This window comes from Alosa pseudoharengus, unplaced genomic scaffold (genome assembly GCF_046254945.1).
Source record: "Alosa pseudoharengus isolate Yale_2024_CS ecotype anadromous, Long Island Sound unplaced genomic scaffold, YU_APseudo_1.1 YU_APseudo_1.1_scf_16, whole genome shotgun sequence".
NCBI lineage: Eukaryota > Metazoa > Chordata > Actinopteri > Clupeiformes > Clupeidae > Alosa > Alosa pseudoharengus.
In genome coordinates this window covers 19,908,292-19,934,389 of record NW_027468630.1, presented here as the reverse complement: position 1 = coordinate 19,934,389, position 26,098 = coordinate 19,908,292, and the positions used below count along the sequence as shown (strand labels likewise).

The following is a 26,098-nucleotide window of genomic DNA, read 5'->3' as shown; positions in this document are numbered from 1 at the left end:
GGTAGAGAACAGTTTTAAAAGCCTTTTTTCTCTCTGTGAGGGGCTTTTGGCACTGCGTGGACAGTGACTGATCCGTTGTCACATAAAGCTGAAAAGCGCAAGGCGCTCCCGGGCACTGGGCTCGTGTGTCTGGCTCTCGTTCATCTTTTGGGGCACAACATCAACAAATAAAGACTCAAATATCAGGACTAGACTAAAAAGAAAACTTCGGAGCCCAGAGTGCTCGGAATCCAGGGCTGTCGATGAATTCTGTGAGATTGTCGTCTCTTTCACTCACTCTCTTCTCTCTCTCTCTCTCTCTCTCCCTCTCTCTCTTACTTTTACTCACACATTCTCTCTCTTTCGCTCTCTCTCTCACACACTCTGAATATATCTGCTTTTGTTTAGTATGTGTATGTGCAGTGTGTGAGCTTGCTTCTGCTAGAGTGACACTGGTTTATGGAGAAGTGGTTCCAGACGTTTGCTGAAACAAACATGCAATAGGCGGGGTTTTTTCCTGACAGTTTAACCAATTGATGTCGATTACATAGCTTGGATGTATAATTCATTAGTCTGTCTATATGCTTTCTCTGTAGAGGCTTCTAAGTGTGATTATGTGTTTGTATAAGTGTTTATGTGTGTGTATGTGTGCTTTTATATCTCTATGTGGTTGTGTGTGTGTGTGTGTGTGCGCGCTTGTGTGTGTGTGCGCTTGTGTGTGTGCGCGCTTGTGTGTGTGCGTGTGTGTGTGTGTGTGTGTGTGTGTGTGCACGAGTGCCTAGTGTTTTTTGAGGAGGCCTCTGTAACGGTATGGCGTGCATGTGTGTGTGCGTGTGCGTGTGCGTGTGTGTGTGTGTGTGTGTGTGTGTGTGTGTCTGTGAGACTCTACCCAGGATCCGCCGGTGAAATCACTTCCAGACCCTCACACATGCTGCGGCTGCTTCTCGTTAGAGCGCTTCCCCCTCCTCTCAGCAGAGCTCCACGTAGTGCAGATTGATCAGCTCAGCATTTGGCACATTAGCACATGGAAGGAAGGCAGGCACCCCCTCAAAGAGCATTCAGTTGGTTTAGCAGAGTAGTCAGATCTGGCTGCTTTTCTCGCCCTATCACTCTCTGGTCACACAGTAGTGTGTGTGTGTGTGTGTGTTTGTGTGTGTGTTTTTGCATGGTGTGTGTTTGTGTGTGTGTCTGTGTGTGTGTGTGTGTGTGTGTGTGTGTGTCTGTCCCTAGAAGAATAAATATCTGATCAGCAGATCCTAAGTTGACTCTGAGAGAGGGGGAAAGCCTGGAGTCTTCGTTAGCCTCCTGCACCGTGAAAGGGCGCAAACACAGGGATTGGGGTTTCCACAGCGACGGGACTGTATTTACAGCACGATACTCCTCGGTCGGGGAGTGCTGCCCGGTGACTTCACATTCTAGAATTCACAAGGCAGAGAGAGAGAGCCAGAGTCCAGTCCAGCCCGACAAAAGGCTCTGACCTCCGTGTGTGTGTGTGTGTGTGTGTGTGTGTGTGTGTGTGTGTGTGTGTGAGCTCAAGACTCCCATCAGCTGTTGGGAGAAAGATGTTTTTCCAGTTAGCCGCAGAAATGGGTCAGGACAGTCATCCAAAGTGGCCACGATTCTGCACTCTTCACACTGCTGTCTCATTGTTCCACCTACCCAGTCTGCACTCCATATTAATGGAAAAAGTATTTCATTTTGATGCTTTTCATTGACATCTTTTTATGCTATTTTCTGCAAACAGATCCAGAATCATTCAGTATGAATTGGTCTGTCTGCAGTATGATCAAAGGGAATCCGGATGTGTGTTTCTTCACTGGAGGTGTGACAAAGAGGTTTTATTTTCCCACCACCACATATACTGACAGGGTTTAAGACCACAAGTCTCCCTCAGTGGATTTGAACAGTGTTAATGGTTTTCTAATTGTCAGACTTTGTTTGGGAGATCACAGCTGGTTCAGTTCAATTACAATCTGGTGGATGAATTGAAACCCTTTTTCCAAGTGAAATATGGGAGCTCTGCTTGACACGATACAGTCTTCAGAGGTGAACGGAATCTGATGACTTTAAGGGACATTAAGGCGAAATTGATTTACTTGTCTGCACTAGATTTATGTGTCTCTTTTTATGGAGAGACTGTGGTATTGTTTGGGCATTCATCAAACGTACACAAACACAAACAAACACACACACGGTCTCTGTTTCTTTCTTTCTCTCTCTCTCTAGCTCTCTCCCTCTCTCTCTTTGTCTCACTCACTTCTTCACTCACTCCCTACTTCCTTCACTTACTCAGACACACACACTCACATTCACACTCACTCTCACACACGCACACACTTACACACACACACACACACACACACACACACACACACACACACACACACACACACTCACACTCACACTCACACACATATACATTGGTTAGTACAGTAGGTCTTGTCTAGACATCTGGAGGATTGTATGTGTACACTTTGACTTTAATGTGTACAAATGTTCCCATGCTTACGTCACATGAAACAAAGATCTGCTTCATACCATATATCCGCAGAAAATTGGTTGTGATGGCATCATCGGCTCCTCGGCAAAGGAAGACAGATGTGGGGTCTGCAACGGGGACGGCAAGTCCTGCAAGATCGTCAAGGGGGACTTCAACCACACCAGGGGAACGGGTGAGTTGGACGGGTCCAGTCAGAGGGGGCCTGACTGTAGGGGTGGTTTGGTGGGGCAAAAAGTCCTACGCCACTGAAGGGCCTGGGTACTTTTCAATAACCTGGTTCCACAGGTACTCACAGTTAGGGATTTTTTCTAACCCTAGCATCATAATGGGCGCAGACTGCATTTAAGCAGCACTAAAGAAGATTTGCTCTTGGTGTCCCCCTACAGCTGAGAAGCGCAATAATAAATGAATGTCTGTGTGTCTTTGCAACAAACTATAAACATAACTCCGATACAATATAGAGGGAATGTACCGACAGCAGTCTGTAGAAACAGAGCTCAGAATTCCTATAAGTAACCTATGTATTTACCTGAGCGAACCTGAGGACGCTGTATGCGAAACACATGGTTTGATCTGAATAAAATCAAGTAAAGTCAATAGTGTGTGGTAGAGCGATCTTATTATTGCTAACCTATGTATTTGTACGCTACAGTCTATGGCATAGGAGCTCGTTTCCGTTTAGATTTTGGGGCAGCCGTGGCCCACTGGTTAGCACTCTGGACTTGTAACCGGAGGGTTGCCGGTTCGAGCCCCGACCAGTTAGGCACGGCTGAAGTGCCCTTGAGCAAGGCACCTAACCCCTCACTGCTCCCCGAGCGCCGCCGTTGTAGCAGGCAGTTCACTGCGCCAGGATTAGTGTGTGCTTCACCTCACTGTGTGTTCACTGTGTGCTGTTTGTGTTTCACTAATTCACCGATTGGGTTAAATGCAGAGACCAAATTTCCCTCACGGGATCAAAAAAGTATATATACTTATACTTAGATTTTCTAATGCTATTTTTTTTCAACTTCTTAAGGCTATTTTACAAACGATGAGACCTGCTCAGAGTGCGGCAGAAGTTCCGCATGCTAGGATCTATGTATCAGTGGATCTGTGGACCTAACTGCCCTGTAGGTTTGGGCAGTGTGGGGTGGAATGGTGGCCTCCAGTGTAGCTGACTGTTTTATCTGACATGTAACTGAATGACGGCGGTGAACATTTTATGAGCAGTTCAAATGCTTTGTCCAGGTGAAAGGGCATGTGAGCTTTTGGTAGATGCATCTCGTGGATTGGAATCAATCAGGCAGTACCACGCCAACCTCCCATTAAATATATATATATATATATATATATATATATATATATATATATATATATATATAGATCATTCCGAAGCGTGGTGCACCCACACTGACTGGAGTCAGTCATCTTTCAGACTCCTACAACTGCATCCAGCCTCTATCATAGAGCGCTGAGGGTTAATTGACCCTGGTGTCTGTGTGATTATTAGTTGCCAGGTGCAAGAGAAAGTACCTGTAAAAGCTGAGTTCAATAGCAGAGGCTGTCAGCATTCAATGGATAGAGTGCTGTAACCTGGCAGGTGCCTCTGAGTGTGTTGAAATGGAAGGTCAGGGGTTTAGTGGAGCCTTAGTGGAGCCTGTTCCCAGCACTCAGAGTTTATGGTGGGGCTGGGCATCGGGTGGCTCGGGGCGACATCCTCCCCCCACGTTACAGGACAGTAAATGGCATTTCTTCATAGGCTGGAGCAAGTCTGGCTTGACCTCTCGTGAAAATCTCCCAACGAAAGAGCCTCAAGCCATGCCTCCTTTAAATCACCAGGAGCCGATCCATCCTGAAGTTCAGGCCACACTGAAAGGGGAGCTTAGCTGGGCCCAAGCCGATAGGCAGAGCGCCAGCACGCATCTAACGGCCTGTTTGCCATTTTTACTGGGGGCATTGAGCCAGGAACACAAGCTGCCAGGCATTAATCACCACACATAAGTCTTTTATTCCATTTTAATGGATTGCCCCAAAGCCGCTGAGCCCCTCTGTGATGTAAACTGAACAAGGATGTCGATCTGATCGTAATATTATTCATTGACAGAAGCTGTCCCTGCTTTCTTTTGTGTGGAAATTCATTATCGAAAGAGAATAAAGGACTTTCACCCTGTATGAGAATCCTATTTGTTTCTATTTAAAAAGGATCACCACATCACATTAGGCATCTTTTTTCCCCACTACTGATATTGGTAGTCAGATGTGTTTGTGTGTGTGTGTGCGTGTATGTGTGCGCCGCGCCTTTGATGGTGTGTTTGTGTATGTGTGCATATGCCTTTGATGGTATGTAAGAGAGAAAATCCCCATAAATCCCATTGCAGACTGTTTATGGGACTGTAAGAGCACAGTGACCTGATGGTCATGACTACACCGATCACAATGGCGTACTGTTCTCCAGTCAGCCTTAGCCATTGTTATGCTTTTTCTACATGTGTATTGAGCTTACATTTGATAATGTGAAAAGAGGAGCGATTCCCATTCCCAGACAGTTTTAGGGGCTGTAAGAGCACCATGACGCCATGAATATCACCAAAGTCTGCAAAATGGCAATCTGATCGTTGGATAACCTTTCCCATTGTTAGAGGGTTTCTCCATGTCTGATGACAAAGCCCAGGGGCTGGTCTCTCTAGTCTTTCTCTTGTCTGATTCCCGAACGTCTTTTGTCTTCAAATTCCGGCAGACGCTGCCATCTTTTTATGTGGTTCCTCCTGGGAACTGGCGTCAAAAGGGAGAGCCGCCCGTGTGTCAGTGGAAACAGAGCGGTTACTTAACCTCACTGCTCCCATTTTAAAAGGCGAGGGAATTTCTTTTACAAGAGGCTCTCCGCCTCGGAAGAGCCCAGCTACATCACACATTAAGACAGCTGCCTTTTCCGACAGTCTGACTTGATTAAGGGCCTGGGAGATTTTCCTTTTTTTTCAAGCGTTGCCAGCGCTCCTGGTTTGACTCGAGATGCTTCACTTATTTAAAAAGCGCAAAGCCCGGGACTCAGCTGAGGCTCAGCGTTTTGTAAAACATTGTAAAAAGAAGTGTAAGAATGGGTGAGGGCACAGCTGCTGGCTCTGATGTCTCTGACCTTTTCTCCATCATTAGGAGAATCCAGTGGCAATGAAAACAGCAAATGGAGACTCCACAGTCTCTTCACACATGAGAAACAGGTCATTAACCAGTTCACCTCCAACCTGGGGCTGAAGGCCCCTTTCGGTTAAGTTGTTTACTTGATGTAGCGATCCTTTTGTTTGTGTAATGAAAGTGTTAAATGACTGTAGATACAGTAAGGGTAGGGGAGGGTTCGTAATTGTTTTTTTTTATGTCATGATGGTCTAATTGGATGCTGCTGATAACAATATGTGTAGGGACTGGGGTGGTGTTGTGGGTGAACAGAGTGAAAAGGGGTGTTATTTATAAGCTTGTATAAGCTTATTTGTTGTGTACCCCAGAGTTAGATAAGAGGGTACGTACCCTTCTCTTCTCTGTGTGTACAATAACCCATTCTGACACCCTTAGCCTAGCTTAACATAATTCACTGGAAGTAGGCTAGACCAGTTAGCCTATAGCTCCCTTTTAGCTATAGGCTAAGTATAGGCCAACTGGTCCAACCCACTTCCAGTCAAAAAAGCCTATGTGACTGGTTCTCATTTGTCATTTACCCTGGAGCACAGTGTCATGTGCATGAGTGCAAAGATGGCATCGAGTAGAGGGGACACATGCGGCCAGTGAGAGGTACAGCTAAGCTGGAAGTGTCAAATTTGTCAGTATTTGAAATGTCTATGAAGTCTTTGATGCTTTGATGTAAGCGCTGTCCTGTAAAGGTGTCATACTGTAGATGTCCTATAAGATCTTTCAAATTCAGAGGATTCCCGATTCTACCAGCTTGGCATGCAGAGAGCTTCGCTGGTCCACAGCGTTCCTATTACTCTGAGGTCAAATTGGAATGACCCTGTCCACTGATAGAGCTCTCTTTTGAAGTGCTATCATCCTTTAGCAATTACATGAGGTCTGAGTGAACAGGCCGGCTCTTTCTCCTCTCCCCTTAATCTCTGTTTACTCGTCTCTTTATGGTCTGTTTGTGAGGGTTCAAAAATTATGAGTGTTTTCTTTTTGTGTGTGTGAGTGTGTGTGTTTCATTTTGTTTTCATGTATTGTATGCTGGAGCCACAGGGTCAGCATTAAGTGCAGCTATAGTCGCTAGAGGATACTGTAAACAAAAGAGCTGCTTTGTTTTATCACGACTGCCCAAACACAGAGTGGTACCATGCCCCAAAAGGGTGTTTTTGTTTGTGTGCGTGTGTGTATGTGCTTGTGTGTGTGTGTGCGATTGCGCGTGCATGTGTGACAGAGAGGGATGCCTGGGTCTAATCAGAGCTGGCGGTCTTCTGCACAAGGCCCCTCTGAGTCCGATATGACGTATGGACACCTCGCTGTAGCTCTCTCACTGGAGCCCCATATGGAAGCACTCGCTCCTCCGTCCTCACGGCAACACCAGTCGTAGCTTTCAGCGGGGGTGCGCACGCTAGCTACGTGGTGAGAATGTCGAGTCGAGCCGGCCTCAGTGCAGCTATCAGGCCACGAAGTCTCTAGGTGGCATTGCCCCCGGTTGCCGGCGGCGGAGTGCTTTCATGGCTGGCCTATTTGGCAGCCTGTCCTGGTGCTGAGAAGGCTTGGCCTGTGTTCTGTGCCAGGAGATGAGTGACGAGTCGGGCCCCTGAGGGGCCTCTAACAAGGCCTCACCAGAGCTCGCCTTACCAGCCCCATCGGAGTGGACAATGGGAATGATTGAGACATTTTGGGCTCTGATAGAGGGCATGAGTGTCTGCTAAGCCCAGGTCTTTTAGTATTTCACCCTGACATGAGACGCACACACACACACACACACACACAGTTTGACACAGACTAACGTGCGCACACGCACACGCACACACACACACACACATTTATTGAACACCCTTTACACCAGGCTATGACCCACTCATCACCTCTGTATTGCTGTCCCTTCTTTCCCACAGGCTACATCGAGGCGGCCATCATTCCAGTTGGCGCTCGGCGAATCAAAGTGGTGGAGGACAAGCCATCCCACAGCTTCCTGGGTAATTACCTCTCTGGTTGCATTCTAGGCACTTCCCTTAAAGGGGGTTCACACTGGCACGCGTTTTCACCTCCGAACCCTTGAATTCAATTGTTTCCCTATGGAATGGTGCGACTTACTGTTGCAACGCGCCTCGTGTTTATAAAAGCGGGGCGTAAGCAGAAAAAAAATGAGGCTTCTAAAAACGTGAGGCGCTGAAAGTTAAAAAATAGTTCAACTTTTGAGGTCACGTTTTTTTTTTTTCAACATTGGGTCATTGCTTAGCTGCCTGCCTTAGCTAATTTGGGGAGCTAGCGATTTAGCTAAATATAACATATCATAGCAACATGTACACAATTTCCACCTCATATTTGCTACTTCGCACTACTTCGGAATACTCGCGTTCTGGAGGTGAAAAAACTGTCTGTCAGTCAGTCTGAACGCCCCCTTAGGCCTCTGAACGACTCACAGCCCCACTGGACCAAGCTCAGTCAGATGGCTGTTCATATTACAACAGACAGCCCCCCCCCCCCCCCCCCTCCCCCTCTTATGATCCTCTGATGAGTAGAGCAGGCTGTCTGGAGATGACGTGTAAAGCTGCTTATTGCATCCGATCAGCACCAGGCAAGTCTGACTGGCCTGAGGGCTTGCGTGTGTTTGTTGTTGCTGCTGTAGCGCAGTGGCTCTCCGTACACGCCTCTATCAGGCAGCCGCAGCATGTCGAGATCCCAGCCGACCGATCAATCTGTTTGGGTGCCGAGGAAGCGTGGGCAGTGGAATGTCTGGGAACGGATTTATAACGTCTTTGCTCTTTTCACGAGACTCCTTCTGTCGCGCTCTCGCGTGGTTGGGTGCGCGGTGGCGACGGTGGCGGCGGCACTGAAACGTCGGCACACTAATGTGTAAACACGCACCTGGCAGCATCCGAGGGCTGCATGTGTAATGAGAGGACTCAGGCGGCTTCTCTGGAATCTGCACGCGGGGCTGCTGGAAGAGACTTGAAAGAGAGCCCCTCCCAGTGAGATGGGAACATCTGTTCCATCGGCCGCACAAAAACGCTTCCCTTCCTTCCACTTCCCTGTGCATGGCTCTCTCTCTCTGTCCCCTCCTTTCTCTCCACACTCCAACAGTAACCATCCCTGCTGTTCAGAATGGATATCAGCAGAGGCAGTGTAGGACCAAACAGATGGACTATGATGCAGCAACATAGTTTGATACATAGTCTCTCATTGATCTACGAGAACATTTGCTTAGCTTTATTGTAATTGTAGAGTGTAGGAAGGAACACACTCTAAATTGGAAGTTTGGTTAATAGCATATGTTCTATATGTATAAGCAGATTGATATGTTAAATATATGCAAAAGGTTGTCTCATCATGATGGTAGTATTAGTCAGGACGTAACATTTTGATAAAGGTACAAAGCATGTATTAATGTTTGTAGGAGTTTCTTAATGCTTTCAAACAAGTATCTCAGTATAAAAAAGCACAGTATCTCAGTATAGCATAGCACAAAAAAGTAAGCAGTGTATATGCTATACTATTAAATACTGAAATGCAATTAGATCCCTAAGACATTAGACATCTTTAATGGTGAACGTCTTTGCACAGCTGTATGCAGTATAGGGTTCTTGATCTTATCTGAATTTACTGCCATGTCGGCTGTCTCCCACATGGTCGCCTTCTGTTACTAAATAATCAATCAGGCGGAACGGCTACAGGGGAAGTTACATCCCATGATAAAGCATGGGAAACAAAGGTGTCAGGATGCTGGGCCTGACAGCTATGCTCAGATGTTCAGGGACTCTGCTGGTGTTCTGATGTTCTCTTCACAGCTGTTTCTATCCGCAATTACACATAACATACACATGCAGCATTTAAATCCTTCTTAAGTGTAATAAACTGTTGCCAATGCTGCATGTATAGATATTTATATGTGTAGATATTTATATGTACCTCTGGCGAATGAAGACATATGGAATGCATAGATGTTATATGTGCCTTTTAGTTACATCACAGTCTCAGCAAATTGTTGGCATATGCCCTGTACATAAAACAGACTTTTTTCCCCATCTTCTTTTGATATTGACAATGCTGCATACACTCCTGTTATCTATTGAGGCTCTCAATTGCAATGAAGTCACTCTGATGCATTGCCTTAAGACTTGCGGTAAGCCAGACTGGATCCGTTAACACACCGGTAATCTTTGTGCTTTAACCAACACAGCGCTGAAAGACTCAAGCAAGAGATCCATCAACAGCGACTGGAAGATTGAGCTGCCGGGGGAGTTCGAGCTCGCCGGTACGACGGTGCGCTACGTGCGACGGGGACTGTGGGAAAAGATGTCTGCTAAGGGACCCACTAAGACACCTCTGCACCTCATGGTAAAGCCATTAGGTTTGTGTGTGTGTGTGTGTGTGTGTGTGTGTGTGTGTGTGTGTGTGTGTGTGTGTGTGTGTGTGTGTGTGTGTGTGTGGTGGCGGCAGGGGAAGGGGGGTGGAAGAGGGCAGGGGCAAGAATGTGGTCAATCTATGGAGGCATACTCTCTCTTCCGCTTATTTTCCTTCTGATGTTGCGGGAGGATATCCGTTTGTGTACATTAACGCTCATGGATCTAGTGGAAAAGGAATTCATGTATGGGAGACTCTTTGACAGAGAGAGAGAGGGCTGTTCGTCTTTGAAAGAACCCTTTGACCCCAGCGTTGAGTGGAAGTTTGGGCTGCTAGCTGGAACTGGAAAACACATGCAGGGCACAGATGAGTGCACTTGCTTGCTTGGACGTCAGAGCACACAGACTCGGCCTGGTCCAGGGTAAACAGGCGAAACGCTCTCTCAGACATCACAACCTCCTCATTTTGAGGCAATAATTTAAAGATTTCGGGCCAGTCCCATGCTTGAGCTGGAGCCTTCCATTTCAGGGAAAAAAATCTGGAACAAATTTCTTCTGTTCCTCATGAAATGTATGTAAGATTCTTCGGTTTCCTCATGACATCATGTTCCTTCATAGTTTACTAAAAACCTGCACATAAGAAATGGGTAAAGATGAAACCGGATCCTTTTAGCACCTTGTTTCACTTAAGATCGTCCTTATAGCTGGACCTGGTCAAACGTAGGAGATTAGAATCAGTTCTCCTCTCACCCACCCCATCCCGAAAAGATCCTTAAAGAAGAAGTCTGTTAAGTGAAGGAAGCCCCAAGGCAGTCGAAGAGATTACAATTAACCTAATTAAGAAACGAAAGCAGCCTTTAGTTTCTGCCAAGTAAAGAGGTGGGGAGAAGCCCTTTGGATCATAGTAACTTGACTTCAAACAGCTCAAGTGTTTTCATCCCCGCAGAATATTTAGCTAAATTGCAGGCGAGCCTAGAGGCCCGAGTGGAAGCTATGACGCTAAAGCCTGACCTTGAATGAATGCTCAGGTTTGTGCAGGAAAATTCGGCTGTTCTCCGACTTTTACTACGTACAAAACTGGCCGCGGAGCCCCGGCAGGGCTTGGTAAGGTCTGGTGATGCTTTAACTCTCAGGAGTGTCGCGGAACTAGCCTGGATCAGAGCACACCTCATCTGTGGGAGAGAGCTCTCAGATGTTCTGGGACATGCTCATGGAGCATTTACATAGAATAGTCCAACGCTCGAGGACAAAAGTGTCTGATTAGGTATCACCTGAAAAGACCTAGTCCTACAGAGTATCCGCATGCTGTTATCGTGGGGGGAGTTTTCTCTTTAGTTTCACATTGAGTCATTATAAACACAGGTGGTACACTCTTCTTTGAAATTGCGGTCTGTGGTTAATTTAGAGATATACCTCCTGTTCACCCAACAAGGTGGTATGTTCCTGTCATACCATCACACTGTTGTACTGTATGTCTTATATGTTCTTAGCAGACATTGCCACATCTGCCTAAAATAAATTCCTAAATATGAATATCATAAAAATGCTATGGAAATATTTGAAGCTTCAGTGTAAGAGGAATTTACCCATGAGTCTATTTTTGACTGTGTTGTCCAGGTGCTCCTGTTCCATGACCAGACGTACGGGATCCACTATGAGTACACGGTGTCTCTGAACCAGTCCCAGGAGAACCGCAGCGAGGCGCAACGGGAGCCGAAGCATCTCTACTTGTGGACGCACAGCAGCTGGGAAGGCTGCAGTGTCCAGTGTGGTGGAGGTCAGCCTGTTCTTGACATCTATGAGAATCTTGTGGTGGTAGCATTGTGGCTAAACCGCCCCCCCCCCCCCCCTCTCTTTACAAATCTACTGGTTATTCGCCTTATTCCGTACATTTATTTAGGATTTTGGTGACTTAATACATTTCTGTAATACACCTTTCCTATCTGAAGTTAGGAGAACACTGACTTAGGAGCGGCTGTTCTGTTATGACTTTCTAAACATAGGCCATGGTTGTCAAACAGATAAGATAGGATTTGTGAGTTAGGAAGTTTCTGTAATACGCCCTGTAGTAAGTGTTGGAAGTGGCGGAATAAGGTGAATAGAGACCGTACACCGGGTAGGCCTACACCGGGCATAACAGGTAGCAGGCTGGTGTGTAGCTATGCAGCTTGTTTGTTAGGTAAACCTCCCTCCCAGTGTCTTAAGTTAGAGATGCTAGTACCCATGGATTTTAGCTTCCATGCTAGCACAATCGCTACCAATCTGGAGGTGCTGCGAGTTGCGGGTTTGAACCCGGGCAGGTGCAGGGCTGAACCATGCAGTCAAAACAAGTTTATACAAACACCTCGGGACTTGAATGCACTAGCTGCAATGCTAATTGACCACTTTGGTCAAGTAGCCTTGTATTGTTGCCTTTGTGTGGCGAAAAATGTTTCACACAGCACAGCAACGGCTGCCCAACACCACGTAGGCAACATTCTACTGCTAGCTCATTGTAGGTATACAGTAGGTAGACTCTTGCACTGAAAGGAAGTGTGAGTTCTTTTTAAAAAAAGAGAAAATCCTGAAACTTTGTAGAACCTTTTGGCTTTTCTCCATGGAGTGAGTGCCCAAACTGTATTCTCTCTCGTGAATATTTACTTACTGTTGATGAAATTATTTGGGCGTGGGACAAATGGAGACAGGGAACTGGAAATCTTGACGCTTACCACACAAGCAGATGTGCCAAACCATTAGTGGAATTGTTTCCCTGCTATCTCAAACGCCTGATTCCAGCGAGAGACCCAGGAGTTTGTTGAAAAGAATGGCTGCTGTCCTGAAACTCGTTTTTTGGATGGGGAACCTCTCTGACTACACTCATGGTCTCTGAGGATCTACCAGCTTAATTATTTGTTTATGTATGATTCAATGCCTGACTTCTAGCTGATCTGAAAAGCTGAATTCTCACGCAGTGTTCTCATTAAGTCTCCACTGCCTGTAATTGAATCAAGCCGCTGCTGATTTGATATTGGATTTAATAACTTTGGATTGAATTCTGGCAGGATGTGAGCCCTTTGTCTGTTGGCTTTCATGGGTGTGACTGCGCTTGTATGACTCTGGTAGACAGCTGCTTTCTGTTGAACTTCCCAGACAGTTAAGAATTCGTATTAAATTTATATGCGTGTCTTGCAAACGTTTGAGAGGGAATAAATGATTTTTCTTTTGATAAAAAGCAGTGGTGCGCCAAGCTGAAACGGAATGTGCTTCCCAACCAATGTTAAAATATTCATTTTGGTGAGGACACAGGCAAAGGGATTGTTCCTTCAGTCTTTAAAAGGCATCTTTGCACGACCTTGACTGTGGCGAAATGGGAAAAAGAGAACGGATGTCTTGGGGAGAGAGCTGATCAGCGGGGATGGTTTAACGGTTCTGAGGGTCCAGGGTGTGGCGAATCACAACACAAGTCCCCCTTCCCTCCCGAGTCGAGGCTGCTGTTGTGAAAATGGCTTTCATAATCTTGAATGTGCCACATATCACGTGTATCGTGCTGGTGCGCTAATTTGGTGTTCCCAGTGGTCTCTGGGCAATGGCAGCGAGGCTGCACTTCACACAGGCCAGAGGCAAACAGGGGGGCCACGGGCGCAGAGCAGAGAGGGAGAGAGAGCCACCATCCGACCCCAGCGCCGCTCCCGTCCCATCATGCACCACGGCTATCCGTCTGTGCTGGCGCAGAGATAGATCTACTCACACCCCATTTAAACAGTGACTCAGCATGTCCACTTTAAACCAAATATGAGGCGTGCGGACAGACTTTGTCGTTTATTTCTCAAACTTGTGATACTTTAATGCTCTTGAAAGATGATGTTAATGATTTGTTGGATCATCACACAAAATCTCAAAAGCAATATCTGTAATCGCCTGAAACATCTTCTGAAAGCATCTGTTAAAGCTAGCCAGCTTGATATTATATATGGGGTGTTTGGAGGCATCTAATTGCCAATTGATGTAAAATAATAAGTGTGAGAGGAGGACTCTCAGAGGAAAGGAGACAGCCCAGGGAGTCAGTCATCATGGGTCTAATTGTAATGTAAACTGCACGGAGACATCACTGATTTCCTAAGACTACACTGAATGATCGTCCTTGTGCTTTTGGATGTGGCCCTCGGGTTGTTTAGAGATCTCATGCAGACGTGCTTAAGTGTTGGCCAACAGCAACTTGTCGAGATGGAACATACTTCTGAGTTGCCGTGGTTACCATAAATCATTGTTCCTTTTAAGTAACATTTCAGACATAGACTAAACAACACAAAGAGATTCCTTGTTGAATGGGGAGCACAAAGATTCTCTCTGTAGGGCCCGACAGAGAGCGAAGCTGAAGCCGCGCGCTGACGCTCTACTTTGTGTTTTCTGACGTGGAATTCGTGACCGTCTTTTGGCCCTGTGTCATAAAGACTCAAGTTTTGCCTTGGACTGCATATCTACAACCTGCAGTGGGTATATGCTAAACAAAGAAATGCACAAAATGATTGTCAGGTAGTGTTAAATAACAGTTGGGTGTGTTTGACCGGGGGGGGGCTCAAAGAAGCAGACTAACTATGTAATTGACAGTGCTGCATATAAAGCTCTTTGAAAAATGCTTCACCCCCCTGCCACCTGCCATCCAAGTTGGTTTGCCCCAGGTGGCTTCCCAGTATGGGGACAAGATTTTGACTGCTTGGTTTGGCTTGGCACATTCATCACAACAGAAAATTAATGAGCTAATCCCCTAGCCTGGCACACTGCCTCTGTTTTAGGCTAAGAATGCTTTTACGGGCCCTTATTTGAGCCACATCGCACATTGTGTATGAAGGGTCAGTGCTTTACTCCAGGACTAATTTGGGCAGAGTTTAGTTGTCCACTAAAAATAGCCCCCATTTGCCATTGAGGTCATTACTTCTAATTAACTATGTTTTAGTCCATAATTGCCTCTCAATTAGACAAGGCTATGATGCAGATTAGGCAAAGGTTAGCTGGGGCTTTGCTAAATCTTGGCCAGTGGGTGAGTTGCAGTACATGATACCTTGCTTTTCTTGAACAACATGTGTCTGGTCATGCCGGAGCAAACTGTTCCATTACCTCAATATTATTCAATGACTTAAATAGATGAGCACATGTAAAATGACCGAGTTCATTCAAATAGTCAAATATTTTACAAAATATTTAATTGTGTTGGATGACTGTTTACTATGATTGTAATTGTGTTGTCAAGAATCTAAATAAATTATTCTATCAGGAATTGACGGTGTGTTTTGATGACTCTTTTCCTGTTTACGTCCTCAGGCCAGAGAAAGACGGTGGTGTCCTGCATGAAGCTGCTCAACAAGACCATGACTCTTGTGAATGACAGCCACTGTCAACCCGAGAACCGACCAGCACCTCAGATTCGGCACTGCAACACCCACCCGTGCCAGTACCGGTAAGAGCCTAACCAGTGCAGAACCTCAGGTGTGCGTAACCAAGGAAACGCTAGGCTAATTGTTCAGCTTAGTCCCATTTGCACATTTATGAGGGAGAGAAAAGGCACAGAATTGAAGAGCACAGGTTTCCACTCCAAAAGAAGGTGATATATCTTAGTTAGCTGAGACGGGTGGTCTACTGTTATGAAAGTTTAGCATTTTGCCACTTATTGAAGTATTATAGTCTTGTCTTCAATAAAGCCAGCAGTAGTGAACATTATTAAATATAGCCCATTCACCCAACCAAACTTAATAAAGAGTGCAGTGTGCTCTGGTTTTCCTCATATGTTCTCTATTTGGGAAACGTGTCTGGAAATATATTTTTTGAGCTCAGCTTTGATGCAATTAAAGAATTAAACCGCTCATGCAAGATTTTTAATGTGTGCAGCATCGTTAAGTTGTGCACTGCATTTAAATTTTAGACTGATGACAAAAAAAACAGTTAAGAAAAGCTTTCTGACGAAACCTAGCAGTCTTACATAAAGGCCAGTTGAGTTTGTGTGTGTGTATGTGGGCGCATTGTGTGGGCCCCCATGTCCTTTTCCTCACTCCCATTGAGCCCCTGACACGCCGACGCTCCCTCACACACACAGCCTGTAGCCCGTGTTTGTGTGCAGCTGCACAGCTGCAGTGGTGACGTGCGGAAGAGGAAATATAAAAGTCTCATTTGAGGCGCTAATGAATTGCAGCAGTTCGCGCGACTGTCCGCGGTCCGGAGAGAGAGAGATGGCGCCCTGATGGAAGAAACAGAGAGACGACGGTGGCGAGGCAGCAAGGCACGATTGGTCACTTAACTGTCTAGCGGTTAACTTTTTTGTCAATGCCTCGGAGATATGTCGAGGGTTCCGCATTCGCCGGGGTTGAGAGATCACAGAGATGTAATGGACATTGTTATGGGCTCATTCTTGAGGGCTGACCTGTCCTAGAGTGTTCCCATGCCCCACCTGTCACTCACTTGACACGGCTTTGCTGCCGTGGCTGGTGTTTCTCAGAGGATGTAGAGTGCTGCAGATAACCAACAGACTTAAGCTTGTAAGATTAATAGGACTTTTTCCTGGTTCTCTCCAAGGATGGTCTGAGTCAACATTCAGCCACCCGCCTGGAATCTAAATAGTATAATAAGACTCTTTTAGGAGATTCAGATAATAGTGTGTGCTAATCAATGTATTTTGTTCTTGATCGCCTGATGGTCCTTTTCAGTTTGACTGTGTGCTTGGGATAGCGTGTCGAGGCTGCAGGCTCTCTCCCTTAGATCTTTAGTGACAGATGTGTGCAGAAACCTTCCCGTGCTTAGCTTAGCTAGTCAATCTTATTTATGTCTTCCCTCACAAAGCTGCTGAAACCATTTATTTTCCACGCTTCAGAGTCATCACTGCAGATCTACAGATGCACGTGTTGTGTGTGTTTTGTGGACTCTCAAAGCTACGGTAATGAGAGGAAGCATCCTGGATCTGTGGTGAAGACAACCAGAAAGGAGCTCCCAGGCTTAAATGGAGATCTGAGGAAACGAAAGAGAGCATTCCAGCCTTTTGTAGTTCTGACACAGCCATGCTTTATCTGTGTATTAGACTTTAGAGAGAACACAGCTTTCCGAAAGTCCCTCAGATGTTCCTCGCTACTCTGTCATCTCCATAGAACAGTACATGCTGCATATTCTCAAACTTTTGTATTAATTAGCAGCTGTTTGAATGGTCCTGTAAAAGCTTCATGCATATCATAATGTTCTTTTGCATTTGCCCCTAATTTGCGTTTCCATGGTAACGAGGGGGTCAAGTGTGAGGGTCGGTGTGTTTACCTTTTGCCTCCTCACTGTGGCGCTGTGGGCCCCAGTGGAGGATGAGGCTTCACTGAGGTTATTTCCCATGCTGATGGTGGGTGCTTTGTCTTCTACCACGTTGTTTAGCCACAGGGGATGTGCACCCAGCAAAATTTGCTGCATAAGCATGACATTGTGAAAAGTGTCAAATGTCTATTTTGTTCTCTGCTGTTGTTGCATGACTCATTCTGTCTGTGTTTTGTGTATCTCCCCTCACCCCACCCTCTCTCTCTCTCACACTCTCTCTCTCTTTTTCCCTGTTTATTTGTTTCTTGGTTTCTCTCTCTCTCTCTCTCTTTCTCTCAGCTGGGTGACCGGGGACTGGGGGCGGTGCTCGGTGACGTGTGGAAAGGGTTTGCAGCTGCGTGACGTGGTGTGCGTGCACCAGCTCCAGAACGGCTCCTACATCAACACCAGGGACCTGTACTGTGTCAGCGGCAAGCCCTCGGCTGTGCAGGGCTGCGACGGCCGCGACTGCCTCACCGTGTGGGAGGCCTCCGAGTGGACCAGGGTACCTCTCAACCTCCATCCTTTATACTTTGGACACATCCACAGCATGGGCATGGGCTTCCACATATATTGGGGGGGGGGGTGTAACATCGAAGATGTTTCTTGCCAATTTTCATGGTGGCAGTATGGTGGTTTCTGTTTCTCTTTTTCTGTCTCTCTCTCTCTCTCTCTCTCTCTCTCTCTCTCTCTCTCTGTCATTCGCTTGATGGATTCTCTTTTCAGTTCATTAGTTGATTGCTAGAGAGGCTCTAGAGGAGCGCCCCCATAATTGAGTCCCCCCTCCCCTCCTCCACACAGTGCTCGTCAGACTGCGGCCGTGGGACGCGGAGGCGCACCGTCACCTGCACCAACCCCCAGGGCCGCTGTGACCCCGTGTCCCGCCCGGCAGAGGAGGAGGCCTGTGAGGACCACTCCAAGTGCTACGAATGGAAGACTGGAGACTGGTCAAAGGTATAACAATAAAAAAAATGATATGTTTTATTTATATAGCGCCTTTCTCAAACCCAGGGATGTGTAGTCTGCTGGGGGCAGCTGGGGGGGAGGTTGCAGTGTCCATACCACATTCGGATTTGAGTGCCCGTGTCTGTTAGCCTTACAGTAGTTGCACTATTCTCAGTTGAAGGTTATAGCCGTTTGCTCACTGAAACAGTAGACCATGGTCATTATCTGTTCTGACATTCACTCTTGCATCTAACTTGTAGCTGAGCTATTATGTCAATGGAAAATGCACTCTAGAGTATATATATATGTGCAATTGATGCTGACTTGTTATGTGCATGTACAGTATGCACCAAAGCGTCTCGCGTTCTTAGACACACATTGTCCATCAACTCACAGAGTGTACTCAGCAGACAGCTCGAGATGTTGATGGCGCACACGCATGCAGTCCCTCAAGCACTGCAAGCCCTGAAATCGCTATGAAAACATATATTCTATGAGGAGCCATTACTGGAATAGTCATCTCTCTGTGACAGCCTTGGCAATGATATTGAGTGTCCTTTCCCAATCACGGATTTGTCAGCTATTATGGAGGAAGCTTGTCTCTCTGTCTCTGTCTCCCTAAAAAAAAAAAACAGGGGAAAGACATATATCCTTCTCCAGATCATTAATCTACATTTTTTAGGAGAAAATACAGAATGAGAGAGAAAAAAAGGAAGCACTCCTTCCAGCCAGATGTCCCCTTCCACTCGATTTACTCTCCCACGCTCTCCCATGCTGTGGCGGACGCGGACGCGGTGCCAGTTCTAATGCAGGCATGTTGACAAATTGCTCAACTGCACCTGTCTGTTGCGGTAACGGGCTGACGGAGTTCCTCTAAGAAGTCCTGGCCCACTCTGACTGCGTGCCTGCTTTGAAGACACGCCTCAACTGGCTTTCTTGTCTTTCTTGTTTCGGTGTGTGTGTGGGGGGCAATCGCTAGTTGTTGATGCGTTGTTTGATCAGATATGAAATACATTCAGCACCTTTGAATGATTTTGATGAGGGCAGGCACGTCTTTGATACTATAACAGTGTGACTTGTGCTCCCAGCTGTGAGCTGTCAGTTTGAGCCGGTTCCATGTCCTTTGTCTGCAGTGTATCCCCCTTCACATCTTGTGCTGTTTTTAGAATGAAAAACTGCACTCCACAGTCTCATGAATTAGCATGAGATCTAACTGAAGTTCATTGAGAAGGAACATTTAAAAAGTTTAGGAATATTGTTAAGGATACTAACTATTATTGTGTACACTTGCACAGTTAGTTTTTGTAGCACAGATGCTATTTTGAGCTTATGTGTTTTCCTATGGAATGGTCTTACATACTCGGCATTACCCAAAATGACCTTCTACCCAGAGGAGATCTGGTTGCAGATGTATTGACAGTGAGATGCGCAGGGCTGGGCCACATCTGTGCTCGGTGTCTCTGCTGCCGCTGCTGTGGTTCGGTGGAAAGCTGGTTAACTCCATTCTCCAGGGCTGGTTATCCATTGTGGCTGTCACCAGCTTCTGCCTGTGCCCACTGCCACTGCCGCTGCCAAGAGCACAGATCACGGCTGTTTTCCCCATCTCTGTCGCCCTTCGTTCATCGTTCCCCTGAGGATTCTGGGTAATCTCCTAGAACAACATTGCAGCGGTTACTTTTCACTGTGCTGCAGTAATGAGCATCTACTTACTCGGCGAAAACCACCCCTCCGACTGGGAGAGAGGACAGTGTGAATCCAATTTCTCATTAAAGCTGCTAAACAAGGCAGGCGCCAGACTCTTAGAGCAAGGCCCTGTTTGTTGATGAGGAAAACAATGCCACTTGCCAGTCATGTTTAATCCTCAGTCATTCCCACAAGTTTACGGTATTTTCACAAATAGGGTCAAAGAGTCCAGAAAGCACAAAATGGCCAAAGCAACTCATCTGCTGCCTGCGGTGAACTCAGACTTGTTTGAAGGGAAGCGACTGTAGTCTTCTCTCCTGGTTACTGCCGGCAGTAACTCACTGACCTCTAAAGACCACTTAATGTCCAACGGTCACAGAGAGGTCTGAGACTGACACGAGCAGCATGCGTGGAAAAGAACACTAACAGCCTGGCTGGAGATTATCTTCCCTTTATCACCGGTTTTGTGCTGTACTTTTTCAGAAGTGAAAACAAACTGAAAAGGTGTGTTTGGTAAACTGCTATATATCCAGCTGCTCTACTAACAACTTAGTCACAGCACCATAGCTGTGTAAGCAATTGTAAGCTGCAAATTATAATACAAATTATGTTGTTTTTGAGCTCTGTCACTCTGATCTAAATCTCTCAACTGAAAGCCTGTATTGGCTAACATTGTCTCGGTGCAGACATCGAAGAATCTCGTAATCATTCTCGCACAGGGTCATAAAATCGAGATTGCTCTCGACCCAGATGTCATCTTTTGACTGGCTGACTTTTTTGCCTTCGTGCTTGGTGGCTACTTGGTACTGTTTGTGTCTTTTTATGTCTTTCTTTTTTTTTTATGAGTGACTTTCAAGAGCCCGTAGCAGGCGTGAGCCTGAAGGTCAGTCCAACAGGGCGAGCAGGGAGTCGTGAAATCCCCTCCCCCCTCTCTCAGCCAAAAAGGAACTGGAAAACTCTGAGCTTTATGCCTCCCCGTGCGCACTGGCCGAGTGTGGGCGCGCTCACCTTTCAACCTGCCGCCTCGCCCCGCACATCTGCTAAAGTCGTCGTCGACAAGAAAGAGAGAGAGAGAGAGAGATGGAGACTGCTGAAAGACTCGCGAAGGTCGTGCGCGAGTGCGACTGGGAGCCAGAGTTTGTGTGTCAAAGCTTGAAGGGGGGCACACGAGGCCGAGGCGAACAGAGCTGTAAAGAGCTAATCACGTCGCGTGGGGCGGGCCCTTGTGACGTCATTGGCGCTAATGAAATAGCTGAGCGGGCTCTTGTTCAGGAGTGGACCACATATGGTTCTCGCTGAGCAAAATCAAGCCACGGCTGTCCCTATCTCCAGATGACAAGCACAACCCTTGAGTTCAAACAAGTGTGTGTGTGTGTGTGTGTGTGTGTGAGAGAGAGAGAGAGGGGGAGAGATAGACCCATGGGGAGAGGGTGCCCTTATTTTAGAGGACTTTAAAAGACTGACAGAAAGACAGAAAACAGTATGCAGATAAAACTTTCAGCAGAAGCTGGTAAAAACCAAACTTTTCTTTCACCAGGAGGCCATGGTTTTCCCTTTCACACTGATTTCGCAACAGAGTCGTGGTGAAATCAAGCCATTTGTTTTACTAGATGGTCTTGGTAGAATCAGAGTTCTCATTTGAAGCCAAGGCGGTCCTTGAAATGTCGCTCTTCCTGCCAATGGCTGAAATGGGCCCCCTCTTCCTTGCATGTCTTAAAGGCCAGCTCGGGCTGGACTGTGCCCTGTAACAGTATTACAGTATTAATGATCCCCTGGAGAATGTGCTGATCGGGGCTTTAGAGGAGATTACTGTATAGGGAATCAGCATTCGACTAGTGTGATTTATACTGTGGTGTGTGACCTGTCTGCAGAATGGAGATAGTCATGCTGTTATGGGGGGGGGGGAAATAACTTGCGAGTGCAAATAGGATATAAACTGAGATTGTGCCATTGCTTACTCCATGGGATGTTAAAAAATCATGTTGTAAAATTGTCTGTAAAACTGCAACGTTCATTTCAAACTCAAACTGGGTTTGCTCTAGCAGTATCAGTTGTGGTTCTGTGTAAAAGTTTTGGGGTGTAAGGCAGTGAATGAGTGGACGGTCCAGGTCACCAGATGAACTGCTTGTCTCTATCTGCATTCTGTGTGACATGAACCCACGTTCTCAAGGGAATAAACAATGGTGATTTACATGAGGAACAAGTCCCTCTGTCCTCGGGTTGTGACTGCATTGGCATTTTTAATGTAAAGGATTGGAAGCAGTTTGTTTCACTTACAGTACATGAAACCCCAGTATGTCTGTCTTTCTGCCTAAAGGTAGCCTTTCACAGAGTTCCCTGTCATGGTGCACACATCCATCCAGCTCTGACGTTTAACAGTAAGCAGACTTTAGCTCAGGCACCTAGGGGGACCATTAGCTTTGATGTGCCATTGAATACTCTCACAGAGGCCATAGGGCCAGATCTGCTTGTGTGTTAGCGTATGGTGTCATTGCCCATTAATGATGCATGCTAGTCCATAGGAGGGCCGGCCCCTCAGTGGCACACTGTAAGGGGTTTTATGCTCTGCACGGCTGACGCCATTTTACTGCACTCCGATGGTAGGCCAAACGGTTGATCAGTCCAGTCGCCATGACGGATTTCATTTTCACCACTCTGACTTTTTCCCCCCTCGTTCCCTCTCTCCTTGGGTGAAACAGTGTATTGTGATGAAAGGACTTTGGGCTGCTCTTGTTTGCAAGAGCCACACAGATTAATTCTGTCATGTGTGGAAGAAGAAGCTGCACACACATCTGTAATAAATGGTACCGACTAGTTTCCCCCTCCCTCTGGGCCTATTCGGAGTGTTGTGACTTGTTGTGGGATTATTTTGCCTAATTGAGTGGGGATCTATTCAGGGAAACAGTCATCATTGTAAGTCTGCCACTCTCTCAGTGTGTTTGCTTCTGCCAAGCTCATATAATGGCGGCATTCATCCTAAACATATCAAAGAATAAGTTTATTAGAGAGTATTAAAGTATCACTCTGATAAGCCGATTGAATTTAGCACGCCAAGTTATTAGCAAATGCGCCTCCGTGGGGGAGCGAATCTCTCGTGAGTGCGGAGATCACAGCCAAGCCTTATCTGGATTCTGACTGCTGGCATGTCTCATGGGATGCTTAATGAAATGCCTTATCCAGCCAACAATTTTTTTCAATTTGTCCCAATTTCAGAAATGTGAATTACGATGAGTGAGTTACGACGTGTCTGTCTCCTGATTTAGAGGCTTATGCTCGTACACTGTTGATCATCCTGATCAGTTTTGGTTACGGTCTCGCACATGTGGAGAAATAAGCAGCATGATGGCAGTGAATGATTATTATTAGATCATACTGGGATCTATCTGCGAGATGGGCTGGGCATTCTTTGTGCAGTCAAGGAAATGTCAAGAAAACAAGTCTGCATCTTGAAACCAAACATACATGTACATGTGTGAAGCCACTAATTCCTTCTTGGCCCAGTGCATTGTGAAGTTTAAGGGGAAGCCTTTCAACACAGTTTTTACTACCATAATCTCTTACTGTTGATCTGTAGGGCATGGTCTGGGTGAAGTGCACTCTTCCTAAACAACAAATGTAAAATGTTTGTGCTCCTTTGATTCTGTTTTTTTTTTTTATTGCGTACAAGAAAAAGGTGTTTGCTGCACTTCCAAAAAGCTTTGGTCATTGCTGGTTACACCCCTTGGAAAGTGAATGAAAGGTCCCCAGACCCATTCTCAATCTCAGTTCAGATATGAGGAGCGGTCTGATACTAGCCAGGCTGACACAAAACTGAAACGTACAAAAGATTCTAAAACCATGACTAGTCAGCAGTGGAGAAGAGCCCCATTAATTTAGCATTTATTACCCTGAAGTGCCTGGTATGGCTCATTATATCTAGATTGATCATGCAAACATCCTGATGAAATGTACTGTACGCTTGGCCTTTTGCAGTCATAATGATCTCTCAAGAGTGAGAAAGTTTTCCTGTAAGTTTGCTTTAGCAGTCTTGAAAGTATAATTTCATGTCAGACTAATTTGCCTTTCAAGCATTTTGCCCTGAGGCACTGAATTTGGCTGATTTGTTTGAGTATTCTTTTTGCCTTTTCTTTCTTTCCCCAGCTGTATCAGTCAAAAGACAAGCTAGCAATAAAACACACCAAACTAGCGTCCTCCATTTCAGCTCTGAGAGTGTGAATTAACCGTCTGCCTGTGATGCATTGCAGTGTTCTTCCTCATGCGGACGGGCTCTCCAGTCCAGAGTCGTCCAGTGCATGCACCGCGTGACCGGTCGCCATGGCAACGACTGCCCGGCCGTGCTCAAGCCCCCGGCCTACCGGCAGTGCCACCTGGGGGCGTGCAACGAGAAAGTCAACGTCAACACCATCACCTCCCCCAGACTGGGTAAGAACACACACACACACACACACACATGCCTCCACCCCCCATCAAAGCCACTGTGAGCTCTTTTTAAGCTTGTATCCTTGTTTGGTAACTGTGGGCCAAATGCCTATGCAAGTTCTGAGTTATTGCATGAGTCGTTGCGAATGGTGAAAGTGACCTCATGGTATGGTGTTGGCATCTCCCTGCAGCGGCGCTGACGTACAAGTGCACGGGAGACCAGTGGACGGTGTACTGCAGGGTGGTCCGGGAGAAGAACCTGTGCCAGGACATGCGGTGGTACCAGCGGTGCTGCCAGACCTGTAGAGACTTTTATGCCAACAAAATGCCACACAACAGTTAATGACCTCGCAGCAGATGGATAGGGTTGTCTCATTTGGCATGTTCAGATTATTATTATTATTATTATTATTATTATTATTATTATTATTATTATTATGATGATAGAAGGCGTTACTGTTATGTCCATTAATATTGATGGAGTAATATCATAAAAGTCTATAAACTGTTCATATGCATGAACATACATTTCAAGTGAGATCTAAAGCTAAAAGATGTTAAGATGACTTGAAAACACTTTTTTTTGTTTATTTTACTTTTGCTGTAAACCAAAGTGAGTGACTTATAGACATGAGAGGTCACTGTTCAGCCCATCAGGATGGCTGTTGCACAGTGTGAGAACATTCAGCAGGCCCTGTTTTCCAATCACCACTGGCTGGCCAGGAACCCAAGAATGGGCACTGGAACCTTTTTTTTCCCACTTTACTTCCCAAATGTTTTTTTGTTTATTTGTTTGTTTTGTTTTACTGTATGTTTATTATCTGTCTGCTTTATTTTATTGTATTGTATGAAGAGCCACCGTCAAGTAGTATTTTTTTTCAACTGATTTTGGTAACCTCAACACCAGTATTGGTGCTTCTGAACTTATCCTTCAAAAGATATGAGCTAAATGATTTGGGTCAAGGAGCCTTAGGCTCGGATGGGGTAGGTGAAAGAGCTGGTCATGTTAGGTGCTTTCCTATGGTGCTCATTACTTTCATAATTTCTGTCAGGAAAGCAAGTGGTCTAGTAAGCATAGAACTGAAATAGCCCCCTTTTTTTAAAGGAACCTATAGTGAAACCTATAGTATCATCACTTTACTCCTTGGTTTCAATTTATGTATTTATGTTTCATCAAAAAGTGGGGCATTGTACCTGTTCTAGTTCTGAAGCTAGCTAGTAGAGACAAGCGTGTGGAAACACAACTAAATCCATTGCCTTGAGCAATTAATCCGTTATTAATCATTAATTAAGTCTGTTTTTGCACTCGGTTCACAGTTATTCATGTCTCGGAGGCAAAATGTCTCCCTGAAAACTAACGCCATTCCCATGGCTGCAATCAGTCCTGGGTAAGTCACACTCCCTAAACGCTCCCCTTTTAACTAGGTGTCCTTGTGTGTCTGTATGTGTGTTTGTGTGTGTGTGTGTGTGTGTGTGTGTGTGTGTGTGTGTGTGTGTGTGTGTGTGTGTGTGTTCAAAGTCCGAGTTTGATCTCAGCCTCTCAGAGTCTGGCTGCGGCTTGTCAGTGGCACAGAGCTCTGCCTGGCAGGAGACCACCGGGGCTGCTGACACAAGAGCTCAGAGTCAACAGTTGAACCACGGCACTCGCTCGCTGATAAACACACAGCTCAGCATATAGACTAAGACTGAGAAAACAGAGGTCCCCTCCACTGCCACCCCACACCCCACACCCCAATGCAGGCGCTCACGTTCAGTCCAGCTGGTGGCTAATCAATCCGGCCTAATA

At 46.1% G+C, this 26,098-nt stretch overlaps 1 protein-coding gene across 1 annotated transcript in view; it reads left to right on the top strand.

The window, feature by feature from the left end:
- The window catches only part of adamts17 (ADAM metallopeptidase with thrombospondin type 1 motif, 17), a 75,275-nt gene extending 50,532 nt beyond the window's left edge, over positions 1-24,743 (top strand). The window contains exons 15-23 of the mRNA XM_076287369.1: positions 2,531-2,651; positions 7,522-7,602; positions 9,807-9,964; positions 11,587-11,746; positions 15,268-15,403; positions 17,566-17,770; positions 18,067-18,219; positions 24,138-24,315; positions 24,504-24,743. Coding sequence (XP_076143484.1) covers positions 2,531-2,651; positions 7,522-7,602; positions 9,807-9,964; positions 11,587-11,746; positions 15,268-15,403; positions 17,566-17,770; positions 18,067-18,219; positions 24,138-24,315; positions 24,504-24,655 — 1,344 coding nt within the window. The 3' untranslated portion in view covers positions 24,656-24,743. The remainder of the gene's footprint in view (positions 1-2,530; positions 2,652-7,521; positions 7,603-9,806; positions 9,965-11,586; positions 11,747-15,267; positions 15,404-17,565; positions 17,771-18,066; positions 18,220-24,137; positions 24,316-24,503) is intronic.
- The last annotated feature ends 1,355 nt before the right edge of the window (positions 24,744-26,098 follow it).